Here is a 14,366-nt window from a genome sequence, read left to right as displayed (position 1 = left end):
AATTGTAGCATTTACCTCTCTCTGAAAAAAATTCCAAGCATGAGTAAGCCATCGGTATCTAGGTAAGCCATAATTTGTCATTCTGGCTTTCAAAGTGATCATGTCTGACCACTGAACTGGAACCTGGAGATAAAAAACAAAATATCAACAACTGTAACACATAAAGACACACATACATTCACATATTCACAAACTCTATCACTTGTGGTCTCATACGCACACTCGAACACATTTAGAATGTATTATAATTGACAAATACTATTTTAAACATATTTGTTTATGGTCTAAGTTAACTCAGAGTTACTAAATACTTATTGAACAAACTCTACATGTGAATTTTAGTACTAAATGACGAGGTACTTCATGTTAAGCAAAATAATGCAAAAGCATTTAATGCCAACATCGAACTCAAGGAAATCACAAAATAAATAAACTATATATCCTACAGATATGCCAGAAGAGCTCCTTATAACAAATGATCACTGCAGATAAAAGCCCTTTGATTTGATTTCATAAAGTTGCTGTTCTTTGAAGTGAGTGCAGACTATGGTACTAAAATAAAGGGAGAAGAATTAAGAAGAGAAAGAGTTTAGCTCAAGTCAAGCCTCACTCTGGAATAAATTTGTAAACGTCTTTCAAAAACTGGATTTTAGAGATTTGCTATAATTCTAGAAAGACTAGTTCTCAAATTAAAGCAATTTTTGTTTCTATTTTCAAGTCCATGTCTCTTAAAAGAGTGTTCAATCATGACAGAGCTTCAGGTATACAACACAACAGCTGGCTAGAAACCTAGTCAGCATATCATTCTATATTTTATCTACAGTGCCAGAGGAGAAAACGAAGCATACAAATCCTAGCCTCACCACATGTGCAGTATTGAAGTGACTCTTGGGAAGCTGGACAAACATCCACATCTGATGTATAGAGTAACACAGCCCAGGCTTAGACAAGCAAGCTCAATGCTAACTAAAGAACTAGATTATTTGGAAGTTTTATTTTAAAACATAGTAATGTCAATATGAATAGTTTAAAAATTCTTGACCACAGAAATGCTTCATTTTTTCCTTAGTGAATTTTTTTTTTTTTATTACTTGGAAATGCACAATACAAAAGAAAACTCTCCAATACTTGGGTACACAATTTTGTTCTCTAAATAATGGGCTGACTGGGTAGATTTAGTGTTCATGTAGTTTCAACAGTATTCAAGGAACTAACCAAAGTTCAAGCTACTCACTTTAAGTTATTATTATTTCATATCCTTTTGAGCATAAAATAAATAAAAGTGAAATAAATTCTCTAGAAATGTATAATCTAAAACAATATTATTGACACTTTTTTGAGAGAAGGAATATTAGGAGGTGACTATAATAAACAACAGAGAAACAGACTGATGTAAAATCTCTTACTTAGGTTATTAGAACCATTTTATTCCTAATTTCATTTTCCAAAATAAATACAAGTTGTTTCCCTCTTGTGACCACAATCGATCTGAGACCAAACGTGGCAAGAAACAGAGAAGATCATTGAGATTCTGGCAAAAAAAACACTGTGACCTGGCCATAAAAGAAAACATACATTTATTGGCTCCTTGCAAGGAACAGCTAAGAGCACAAAGCCCATTCTATGCAAAGGCTGGGTTTTGCAAAATTTGGCAGCTAATAAACTTTAACGGCACTTTTCACTCACACTGCTATTAATGCAAAAGCAATAAAAAAAAAAAAATCTGACAAACCTTTTTCTAACAAACTACTTTCCACATTTTACTTTTAAACAGCTCTTAGTCTATTGTGGAAGATTTGCACAAACAAAACAGTGATGTACGCCCTCAATTGAAATGGTGGTGTGCTCTATCTTGTACCACTGTAACACTTAGAAGATTTGCAGATGGCCCCTTAGCAGAAGGTAAGAAAGCATTTTAAGTATAAATTCCTTTCAATTATCTCAGTTTCTTAGAATTATATTAGAATCACAATATTTCCATTCAAATACCTTAAATTAATTCATTTCTAAAATGTTTTAACTTAGGAGATTTATCAAACATTAGTATGACAAGCAAACCATTTTAAAATCCACACAAAGTAAACTCATTTCTAAAAACCTTTTAGACAATGGGAGAAAAAATTAAATCATTTATTCAATTAAAAATAAATAAATAAATAAATAGGAAAAAACAAACAAACAAACAATAAATAAAAACCTTTTAACTATCAAAAAGGATACAACCAAAAGCTGAGGTAAGGGAATCAAAAATTAATTATACTATTTACTACTTATTGCTTGAATGTCAAGGAGATACACTTAGTTTTTAAAAACAGAAATTAAAAGACACTATCCTTTTACCAATAAAACACAGAAACTGAGTCTCTGGAAACAACTAATTTTTCACTCCCCCAAATATATACTTTCTAGGGTATGGAATAAAAACTTAATTATCTAAGACAGCAAGAACATTCTTATTTTAATAGATTTAATTTTAAAGAAAATTCTTAAGTTTATAATAAATCAGTTAGAACCTGCCCTGAGTTTTCAATTTTTAATATGGAAATACATAATTATAAATTCTCTCTCCTTACTGAGAGTTGTCATACATTGGAAGCATACTCTTGGGGGTGTATGCTTCAGAGGGTTTTCCAGAGGGGTTCGGATGTGTGGCAGTGCCAGAGCATCGTTTACATATAAATTGGAGCACAGAGAGTTCCCACTTGTCTGCAATTCCCACTTAGTATTCAAAACAATGTTGCAGTACAGTAGCAGATTCACCATAAAATCTTTAATAACTGCATCAGTACCGTAAACAACTTCAATTTTCTTACACAGCTGCCAAAATACCTCTCTGAAACAAATACGAAATAATCTCCCTTTCTTCTTAAGAGCTCTTACATTTTAAAAAAGTTGAAGATTCACCTGGGGAATCTGTCACAAATGCAAATGCACAGTCCTTCTGCCCCTTCTTCCTCTGCCTTTTCCTCTGTTCTGATTCAGCAGATCTAGCCTAGAGTGCTATAATGCACATTTTTAAGAATCACTCCAGCTCCTGCTGTAGACAGTCCAAGGACTACATGTTGAAAAGCATCATCTTACCAAAACAGAATTACTCTAAGATACTTAGACTGGGAAAATCTGGCCTGTCACCATGAAAACAGCCAGCAATCACAGACATGCAAAGATGCTTGACTTCATGGTGATAAACCCACAAATTTTCACCAAGGAAGTGAACAAACATTAAATAAGTAATAAAGCCCAATGCAAGCAAAGGTGAAATGTAAACGGTAAACCAAACATAACTGCTAAAATCTTAAGGTGAGAAACGCTTATCCTCATCCATTCCAATATAACTATGAAAGTTGTTCCAGTGGTTTCAATTGCTAAAATAAAAGGAAAAAAAAAAGCTGAAGAGCTGTTTTCATATAGCCAAGTGTCAAACTGTGATAATGTTTCTAGACTGGAGTAAATATACAGTAGCTCCTCAAATACACTTCTTAAAGTGGAAGATAGTTCAGCTTGCTGCAAACAGGAGATGAGCGCTTGCTACCCATGGGTGTACAGCTTTTTATTAGCCTTTCATGAAGATTTTCAAGCTTTCTCAAAACTTGTTGCAAATGTGAATTTTTTCTATTATATAGTCATAAATTGGTAAAGTTATTTTAGAACATATATTATTTTTACTCTATTATATCCATGTGTAAGCAATCTGTGAAATTAAAGACAAATATCATAGTATATCAAATGAAATATTATAAATTATGGTTTGAAAACATGCTTTAAATACAGAAAAAAATGTTACTTTTCAGAAGTACTGGGACTATACATTGTTATCATATAGCATAAGCATTCAAATTAATAATTGTATGTCTAAATTACTACAAAGTATCTGATATATAAGACTGAACTGAATATTGTTTCAGATTGTGATATTACACTTTGAACTTACCATAATTTCCTGTTCATATGTCCAAACACCACAAGCCAGTTCTACACAGAAAATGACAAGTAAACTTCCAAAGTACTGTAGAAAAATAGACAATTAATGCTGTTAGGATAGAATCAAAGTAAAACATGATCATAATTCATTCATTCAAGAACCTTGTGAAATGGATAGGACTACCTCATTTTGCAAATGAGAAAATTAATGCAAAAAGTAGATAATGTGATTTGCTCAAGAATGTGCATTGTAAATTTTGGAGGACTTGATCATTGTGTCCTCATTCTTTATGCTATAACTTGCCACCTCTCCAGGTGCGGAGCTAACTTTACAGAAGTTAAGTAGTAAAATTGAGAAAGAATGGGCTCTCTGAAAGTTCTCTTCACTAATTCCAACAGAAAGAAAACATTGCCACTGCTCTGAGGAATCGTCCACTCTGTTCATTGTGCGGGGTCAGGACGGGGAACCAGGTAGTAATGATTGACTGTTCCCCTTCACTGGAATGACAGCTTCATTAAGGGTAAGAACTTCATTGTGCTCCTTATCGCGACATAGGTGCTCCATGAATATTTGTTACATAAAAAAAAATGAAAACAAAACAGAGTGATACGATAGTAAGAGACTAGCAACTTCCTTGGACCAGATGATCAGGAAAGGCTTCGTTATAAAGGTCATTTTTAAGATGAGTCAGTAATGACAAGGAGAAGGTGAAGATTTGTGGAAAAGCAATCCATGAATTGAAAATATCAAGAGCAAGACCACCTTTCAGGGAGAGCTAGCTAGTTAAAAACTCAGTGGTAACTGGAAAGGTACAGGGAGTACAAGTAGATGATGTCGAGAAGTACAACAAGCCAGATCCTTGTGGACTGCAGAAAACATTTTGCATTTTACTCTAAGCGTAATTGAAATCCATTAGCAGGTGATGTGATCTGATGTGCACTATAAAAATATAATTCTGGCTGTTTTGTGAAAAATGACCTGCAGAAAAGTAAGGGTGTGATCAGAGCAACTAAATGAAAGATTGGTGTATTCCAGTCAAGAAGGCTGGCTAGGTAAAAGCAGGATTCATCTCCTTCCACAACCACATTAAAATTACAACCGAATTATAATACAAACAACTTGGAGAATCACCTGAAATCTTGCTGATCATAACACACACATACCTGAGGATATAAAGAAAAAGCAACATCGAAACTATTAGGAGGGGTGGAGACGAGAAGTGGGCTAGTCTCGTACCTACTTGTGACGGTTGAGCACCAGGAGGGAGAACACAACCGCAGAGGCCCACTTGAAGGAGAGAGGGGCCCTATCCCCACACAGGGGCTCCTCAGCCTAGGGTTCCAGTCCCAGGAAGAGGAGTTCCCACAAAATCTGACTATAAAACTCAGTGAGGAGTGTGGCTGTCTGGGTGAGAGAGAAGAAACCTGAAAACCCAGATGTCTGACTTAAAGGGCCCACACAGAGACTCACTTGCTTGCAGATACTCTCCCTGGGCTCCAGCAGAGGGTCAGCAGCACAGGAGGTGCAAGTGACATACAGGGAGGAGCTGAGTTGTGTGGCACTGGAGTGGGGGCTATAGGGAAAGCCACCATTGCTCCTTTGTCCGTACCCCTCCAGGCCAGTCTGCAGATGGGTGCTATCATCCCTTTGTTGACCCCTCCCCTGCACAGCCAATTCTGAAGCTGTGTTGGTTGAGTGAGATTGGCCTGCTCCACCCAACCTACAAAGTGCCCCCGGTGGGCCCGTTACCAGGCAGCCAGCTGCACCCTGCACCTTCCCTAGGCCAAGCATTCATGGGCAGGCAGCATACCTCAGCTCACACAGGTTACCTGTGAGCTGCCTGCACATTACAAGGAAGATTTTTGTTGGCAGGCCACTGGTACCAGCCCAAACTGCAGTGCCTCTTGGGCAGATTGCTGAGGTCCACAGGTGTAAGGAGAATGGTGTCTGGCCTCGTTGTGATCTGTGACTTTTGTGGGAGCCTGCAGGCTCAGCACTGGCAGCAATCTGCATTGGCCTGACAAAATCAGCTCGCTCCACTGTACTGGCCAGGTGAAATCTGTATGCTTTACCCTGGTGACTCCCTGGGTCCCTGCCCCATGCAACTTTCCTACCAACCAACAGCTCTCACAGCTGCAGAGATATACAGGCAAATGGCAAACAGCCTCAGGCCTTGAGGTACACTAGTCCTCTTGCTGACGCACCCCAGGGCCAGTACTGAGGGTATCTGACCTTGGCTCCCAGCGTGGTCTCTCTCACTTGCCTCAAGATCCAGCACAGACAGCAACCATTCACGGATTGCTTTGTAGCTCCTACCAGGTAACCCCAAACAATCAAAGGCAGCGACTGACTTTAACCTACACCGGAGCTCTTCTCAAAGGGGCCCAGAAACAACACACCCAAACACTGGTGTCAAATTACAACATAGCACTACCTGACTATCCCCAAAAGCGGCACACCCAAAAGGTGGTCTCAGCAGGTACATGAGCCTGCTGGTGCAAATCCCACTCCGTGGAGTCAGCCCACACACAGCAGTTCATACTACATGGGCATGGCCAATCCCCACAGACAGTCACTCCAAAAGTCAGTCTCAACCACTGACATGCCAGCAGCAATCAAGGATTAGCTACAGCAAAAGAACACACACAACCCACACAGAAAGCAAGTCCGGAGCCCCTGGCACAGGTGATCAGAGAGAATGCACCACTAGGCCACATAGAACACCTACTACATAAGGCAACCTGACCAAGGCTGGGAGACACAACATATCTTCCTACTATATAGAAATCAACAGAGAGAGGCAACTAAAATGAGAAAACAAAGAAACATGCCACAAATGAAACAGGAGAAAACTCCAGAAAAAAGCTAAATGAAATGGAGGCAAGCAACCCACCAGAGAGAGAGTTCAAAACTGGTTATAAGGATGCTCAATGAAATTAGCGGGGGAAACAGATGAGCTCAGTGAGGACTTCAACAGAGAGATACTAAGCATGAAAAAGGAAACTACAAAAAAGAAACAGTCAAAAATGAAGACTATGATAACTGAAATGAAGAATACACAGAAGGAATCAAGAGTAAACTAAATGAAGCAGAGGATCGAATCATCGAATTGGAAGACAAGGTAGCAGAAAACACCCAATTGGAACAGCAACAAGAAAAAAGAATCAGAAAAAATGAGGAAAGTTTCAGAGACCTAAACGTACCAACATTCATATCATAGGGATACCAGGAGCAGAGAGAGAGCAAGGGATTGAGAACCTATCTGAAGAAATAATGACAGAAAACTTCCCTAACCTAGCTAAGGAAACAGACATACAAGTCCAGGAAGCACAAAGAGTCCCAAACAAGAGGAACCCAAACAGACCCACACCAAGACACATTATCATTAAAATGCCAAAGGTTAAAGACAAAGAGAGAATCTTAAATGCAGCTAGAGAAAAGGAATTTATACTTAAGACACTTCCTTTTATTCTGCTAAGGGGCCATCTACAAATCTTCTAAGTGTCACAAGCCTTAAAATGATGATTAGAAGAAATTTTGTGAACACAGTACTCCAAGTCAGTTTTTCTTTATACTCTCTTTAATGTTTTAGGTAGGAATTCTAGACATGAACAATACTATATTTGCACCTTATGTTACAGAGAAAAAATGTTCAATAACTATATGCGAGATCGATTTTCTTATCTTTGAAAACCCTGGGAAAGAGAGAGACCCCAGAGAAAAATTACACTACAGGATACAGTAGTCTCCCCCTTATCTTCTTCAGTTTAATTTCCTGAGGTTTCAGTCACCCATAATCAACTGTGGTCTTAAAATATTAAATGGAAAATTCCAGAAGTAAACAATCTATAGGTTTAAATCATGTTCCATTCTTAGGAGCGTGATGAAATCTTGAGCTGTCGCACTTCCTCTCACCCGAACACGAATCATCCCTGTGTCCAGTATTTTCAGGCTGCATATGCTCCCTGCCCATTAGTCACTCAGTAGCTGCTTATCAGATGGACTCTTGTGGTATCACAGTGCCTGTGTTCAAATAACCTTTATTTTACTTAAAAATAGTCCCAAAGCGTAAGACTATTGATGCTGGCAATTCAGCTATGTCAAAGAGAAGCTGTAAAGCACTCCCTTTAGTGAAAAGATAAAAGTTCTCAACTTAATTGCTCTATTTTATTAGTTGTTGCTGTTAATCTCTTACTGTGCCTGATCTATAAGTTAAACTTTATCATGGGTATGTATGTATAGAAAAAAACATAGTATATACAGGGTTCAATACTATCTGCGGTTTCAGGCATCCACTGAGGGGCTTGGAACGTAACTCCCACGGATAAGGGGGACTACTCTACTTTTACTTTCTTGGTTCCCTAACCTAGATTCATTTCAAAATTGATGTCTAGTTACAATGAAAACCAAAGCAGCCCTGAAAAGGCAAGAAAACTCTAAAGATAAAAAGTGAACATGGTCCAGAATTATGTATGCTGTTGGTAGAGAGTAGGATATACCTGGATTTTGCCTTGGGGATTACCATGCTGATTTCTGGATTAACTTTATGTGCTTTAAATTCCATTTAAGTTATCTGTCTCTTGTTTCTTTCCTCCTGGAGTCACTGACCAGCTTACAATGTCTGTGCTGCACCAGCAGGAAGGCCCCCAGCACAGGGCCTACGGTCAATGCCCAGAGGTATGTAATACAAGCAATATCTGAGTAACTCAGGCTTATGGATCCAAACAACAGTGCTATAACTATGGACATGACATACATAAAAAAAGTAGCCATTATTGATCAACTTTGACTTCTTAAAGTGAGCTTTACAATGGGCTGGTAAAACCATAACGTGGGTTGTATACGTAAAGCATATATGTCTAATACGACTTCCCTACTCAACGTAAAGCATATATATCTAATACGACTTCCCTACTCAAAACCGAGATTATCAATCATGGGAGTGAGGACGTAAGGTTTATATGAGTTGAATAATCTTTTACCTCTGGGAAAACTCTAAAATGATTGTATCTCTATGATTTCCAGAGTTCTCATTCGATGCAAACTCTCTTATAAAATAATTCCCCTGTCTTTATTCCACTTACACTCAGGGGCACAGATTTATTTCACCTTGAGATTGAAAATAAAAGTTTCATAGGCATTATAAAATTCTCTTAGAACAAATTAAATGTAAAATTTAATTCAAATAAATATATATATGTGTGTATACACACAAAAAAACACATATATGTATATATGTTACATATATTCATATATAATGTATATTTTACATACATTATAAAATATATATACATATATACATATATGTTTGAAAATTTTTTAATTCGTAAAGCATTATACAAAAGCCATTCTGAACTAGTTTGTGAAATGCAAACCAATTTTGGCTTATCCTCTCCTCCTAGACACAGCCTTCATTCCGGGCAGTATGCCGCAGTTTCTTCCTCATCGTTTCCCAGGATTTTACCCCTTGTCTTTATCATTTTACTTTTTTCCTACCTCCGTGTATCAGGGTTTCCCTGTCTGCTATACAACAATCCTCGGAAGCTTCGGCTTTTAAACCACTTGGCTGCCTCACCCACAAGTCACAGAGCTCACTTAACTGCCAGACCATCGGTTCGGACTGGCAGAGATCTTGTTCTTAAACATTATTTCATTCCCAGTGCCTAAGTGGTACCTGTCACACAGCAGGTATTCAGCAAATATCAGTGAAAATAATGATGGGCTTACCAACTGAAAAAAAACAATTTCAGATTTCCTTGAGTTTCTCTGAACCATGAGTTTTTTGTTATTATTTGACTCCCCCTGACTTCTGTTTACACATTTATATTTTAAATATCACTTCTATGTTTTTCTGTGTCTTTTTCTAAGTGGTACCTGTCACACAGCAGGTATTCAGCAAATATCAGTGAAAATAATGATGGGCTTACCAACTGAAAAAAAACAATTTCAGATTTCCTTGAGTTTCTCTGAACCATGAGTTTTTTGTTATTATTTGACTCCCCCTGACTTCTGTTTACACATTTATATTTTAAATATCACTTCTATGTTTTTCTGTGTCTTTTTTTTTTTTTTGGATTACACTATGATAATTTAGTGTGCCTTTGAATATTTAAGGCAATTTACATAGCTAAAGAAAAGAATAGAACTCCCCCCATCGTTCCTGAGTTACTATCAACTAAACATTTTAAACAAATGAAGACTGGGAAAGTGTGTTTATACAAGAGAATTAGTATGCAATTATTTGCATTACAAACTATTTCATTTGCTTTAAAAAGTATTCAATACAGAATCCCTTAAAATAGCTAAGTTCTCCTATTGTAATTAAACTAATATTTGTGCTCTACAAATAAGTTTTATCCCTAAACACATGTTCATTAAGAAAAATTCACCAAATAAGACAAACTGATAATAGGACACATCCCCAGAATGATGCAATTAATTAGTGATGTCTTTCACCAAATCTCGCAAACTGAAAATAATTACCTATAGTTAAAAAATGAGTGCCCCCATTGGGTTAGACAACAGAAGATTAGATAACACTGTATATAAAATTGTTTTGTTGACTTTTTTTAACTATACAAATGGAAGAACATGGGCTCTGAAATAGATCTGGCTTCAGATTCTAGTTCTGTTACATACCAACTGGATAACCTTGAGCAAACCACTAAGCCTCATTTTCTCCACTTATGTGAGAATGTTAAAAGCACCTTGCATTGTTGTGCTAAGAAGCTGATCAGATAAAGTGTTGTCTCATGGTAAGCATAAATGGTGGTCACTGTTAAGAGTATCTGTTAGAATATAAACTCCATGAGGACAAGAGGTATCATTGTGTTTTGAATATTTAACATACTGCCTGACATAGAGTACATACTCAATGCATATTCCTTGAACAAATATAATTATGATTGGAGGATGACGATGAACAAAACTATTCATCTCCTTCTAAGACGATCAGTGTCACTCTCACTAACGAATATCTAATTCCACAAGTAAAATCCCTGTCCCATGCGAATATAGCTGGTATTTTTCAAACATTTTTATTAGGAAACTAAAGCAGGAAGGGTGTTGAGGGTGGAGAACTTCTTTTTAAAAAATACTGAAATCAATTTGTCTGTTATTTTAAACTAAGGTTGACCACAGAATGGCAAGAACAGTGTAGGTTACCAGTCCCTGCGTCCACTGGAAGTATTTGAGGAGGAAGGGAGGAACATGAAATCCCATCTTTCTACTTAAGCCACTGGTGGCTTATAGGTAAATGTGTCCCCCAATAGAAATAAAGGGAATTTATTCCCCCTATTAAATGCTTTATATCATTGTATGTGCAGTCAAAATAGTCAAATCTCAAGGAAGTCCTTTATTAAAGAAACATTTATTAAAAAAATGAGCTGGTTCCCTGACACTCTCAATCCCCAGGATTCCCTCTAAATAAAGTAGATTAAACATATGCCCTTATCGCTTTCCCTCTTGAAATTTCACTAAAGCAACAATAAAAGGATATTTTAAAAGGTATAAACCCAGAGAGGGGGAAAAAAAGAAAGAAAGAAAAAGAAAACAACAGCAAGTATATTTTGGAAGGTGCAAAGAAGAAGAAAGAGTAGCAAATTTTCCAGCAGTCCTTCAAAAGCTAAACATTCAACCAGTAGTGGGGAGAGTTGGAAACAACCTGATTCACATTACAGAGCCCCCCAAATGCTCACATACTGGCAACCACAGGTATTCCTGGAAGTGGATGAAGGTAGGTCTAAAAAGAGGATGACTTCTTGAAAACCTGTTTAGAAAGAAGTTAGACTCTCAAGTCCCTTCCCCAGACTATGTAGCTGGGTGACTACCCACCCCAACCAGTACAGAAGTTGGGGGGTCGTTATTCTGTGGAAACAGTAAAACAGAGTCCCAGGACTGGGGACAGTAGGTACAGTAGAGTATAAAGTACAGTACTGAAAACAAAATTGAATTCCAAATTTACATATCTTTTCCACAAAACTCAAAACTGAAATCAAACCAAAATAGCACTGGATTTCTCAATGAAATATTGGCAGCTAGAGGACAGTGGAAGAGATACTTCAAATTTCTGAAGAAAAAAATAATTTCTAACCCAATGAGGGCATGTTGCGTAACTTTTTCTATATAAAATATATATAAAATCCTTCAGCTACCAACCTGCTCTTTAGTGTGAAGGCTTTAATTTTGTTTTTACTTTTATCAGAGTGCTTCATACTCATAATTTATAGAAAAAGTTATGCAACATGGCTGAAAATTGTAAGCAGCCCAATTATACTTCACGGTGATTGGGACTAAAGGTGGGTGTGGCAAATGGAAACTCTACGCTCAGATACCATCATCCTTTTGCTAAATGTTCCTTCAGTAGCTCAAAATAGGAGTGCTATAATAAAATTTAATAAGTGTATGTTTAAATGTAATTTAGAGCCCCCATCCGGAAGTCTCTTTCACTAGACCCTGTATAGAAATTTGGAGAAGTATAGAAATATTTCTCCTGAAGTATTATTACTCATTAAAACCACACCTACAGTCAGCTCAAATCAGTGTGAGATAGATTATTTTTCAGGATAGTTCACGAAGCTAAGAATTTTATGTTATGGGCAATTTCATTCAATGAGAGAGGCCTGGATTTAGTTTATTTGCAGAAGAGAGGCATATATGTGTGTGCATATAATCAAGTATTATAACTATATAAAATTAAACATCTAGAAAAGTATATAAAAATATGTAAAAATCCAGTATACTTATATGTACATATATGCATATGCAAATGTGTGAATACACACACAGGTGTGAATGCACAAATAATTTATTGTGCCAGACATTTACATATATTATATAATTTACTCCTCAAAAAATATTACCAAAAAATCATAATTTCTATTTTTAAAAAAGAGAAAATGGAGCTAAACACATTCATCCATGACTAAAAGGCAATGCAATACTAAGTTTTTCAGAGCACGAGTTCTGCAGCCAAGCATCTGGGATTCGGATTCCAGTTATATTACTTAATAGCTGGACAAGCCACTTAACTTTTCTGTATCTCATCTGTAAAATGGGGATAACAGTAGTGCCAACCTTATACTATCGTTGGGAGAATTGAATAAGTCAATACACATAAATTACACATAACAGTGTCCATCTAGTATATAGTATATATTATATTAGGGCTGCTTGTGGTGTTAGCAATCTCTCACAATCCATCACCTATAGACCCCCGACTTCTGGGCATACATGCACACAAGTACATGTTCGCACAGGTATATACAAAACCTTTCCTGTCTTTGAACTAAGGAGGAATGACCTAAAACTCCTATGTTCTTTGACCATTTCCAGTAGAAAAAAAAAATACCAATAATATCAAAAGTTTAAGGATGGCCAAAAAAAATTATTTCCTTTTCCTTCCACCTAATATAACTAGTTAAAGGCACAAATGCTGCTTTAATTGCTATGTCAAAATCCTTGACAAATTACATCAAGAATTTCATTTTGTCTTTGTTTTGAACTTAAATTAAATCAGTCAGATCAGCTTCTTTTAATACTGATTATAAAATTAATTTTTGTTCCAATTCACATTTTACAACTTGTATAATAAAGTATGGTGCCATGTAGCCAATGAGTGCTTAACAGCTCATTAAACAGTTCATAAAAGCACTGATAAATAAAAGTGATTTATTTTATTTTTCTATCTGTACCTCTTTACTGTTAATAATTGATATTAATGACATTTTTAAGAAAGTAATAATCATTGCTTTTATATAAAATATCTCAATTTTTACTTTTGGGAAAATAGATTCTTTTGATATTTTCATTTCTAATTTGTGTCAATCTAATGAAAACAAATAAAGCAATCTGCCCTTACAAAGCCAATTAATTTACTGAGTGCTTATATTTACTGAGAATATTAAACTTAGTAAATAGTTGAGAAATATAGAAAAAGACAGTTTTGATTACTAAGACCTTTCCTATAGAAAATACATTCTATTAATATAAAACTTATCCTCATTCTATCCAGCTTTATAAAGTACTGTGAGACATATACTATCTAAGGGAAACAAAAAATTCTGTATCCAACCTACCACAAATAGACAAAGCACTTATTGTCCAAACTGCTTTTCTATATAAATTCCAACTGGAAAAGAATGTTTATATTAAAACAAAATTGTAATGTCTTCTTTGAATACTTTTACATAAGTTTCTTTGTGTAAGCAAGCAATTAACTAAGGATACTTCTTCAGTAAGAATATATTTCACTGAGAGAAAAATAAAAATTATAAACACGAAAGAAGTTGTTTTAACCTGCTACTCTTAATTTATAACTAAAAACTCAGATTGTTTTTTTCATAAATAACATTCAACATATTTTGAAACCACAAAAGTCATATTTGCTTATCTTGGAAAATTAATACAACCTGAGATTCACTTCCCCCAAATAAAAACTATTTCA

General features: G+C 36.1%; 1 protein-coding gene across 1 annotated transcript in view; it reads right to left on the bottom strand.

The window, feature by feature from the left end:
- TSPAN12 (tetraspanin 12) overlaps nt 1–14,366 on the bottom strand; it is a 62,351-nt gene that overhangs the window by 22,388 nt on the left and 25,597 nt on the right. The window contains exons 5-6 of the mRNA XM_006910575.1: nt 3,932–4,006; nt 16–123 (exon numbers count right to left, since the gene is read on the bottom strand). Of these exons, the coding sequence (XP_006910637.1) occupies nt 16–123; nt 3,932–4,006 (183 nt within the window). The remainder of the gene's footprint in view (nt 1–15; nt 124–3,931; nt 4,007–14,366) is intronic.

This window comes from Pteropus alecto, unplaced genomic scaffold (genome assembly GCF_000325575.1).
Source record: "Pteropus alecto unplaced genomic scaffold, ASM32557v1 scaffold22, whole genome shotgun sequence".
Lineage (NCBI taxonomy): Eukaryota > Metazoa > Chordata > Mammalia > Chiroptera > Pteropodidae > Pteropus > Pteropus alecto.
This window is presented reverse-complemented; position numbering and strand designations above follow the sequence as displayed.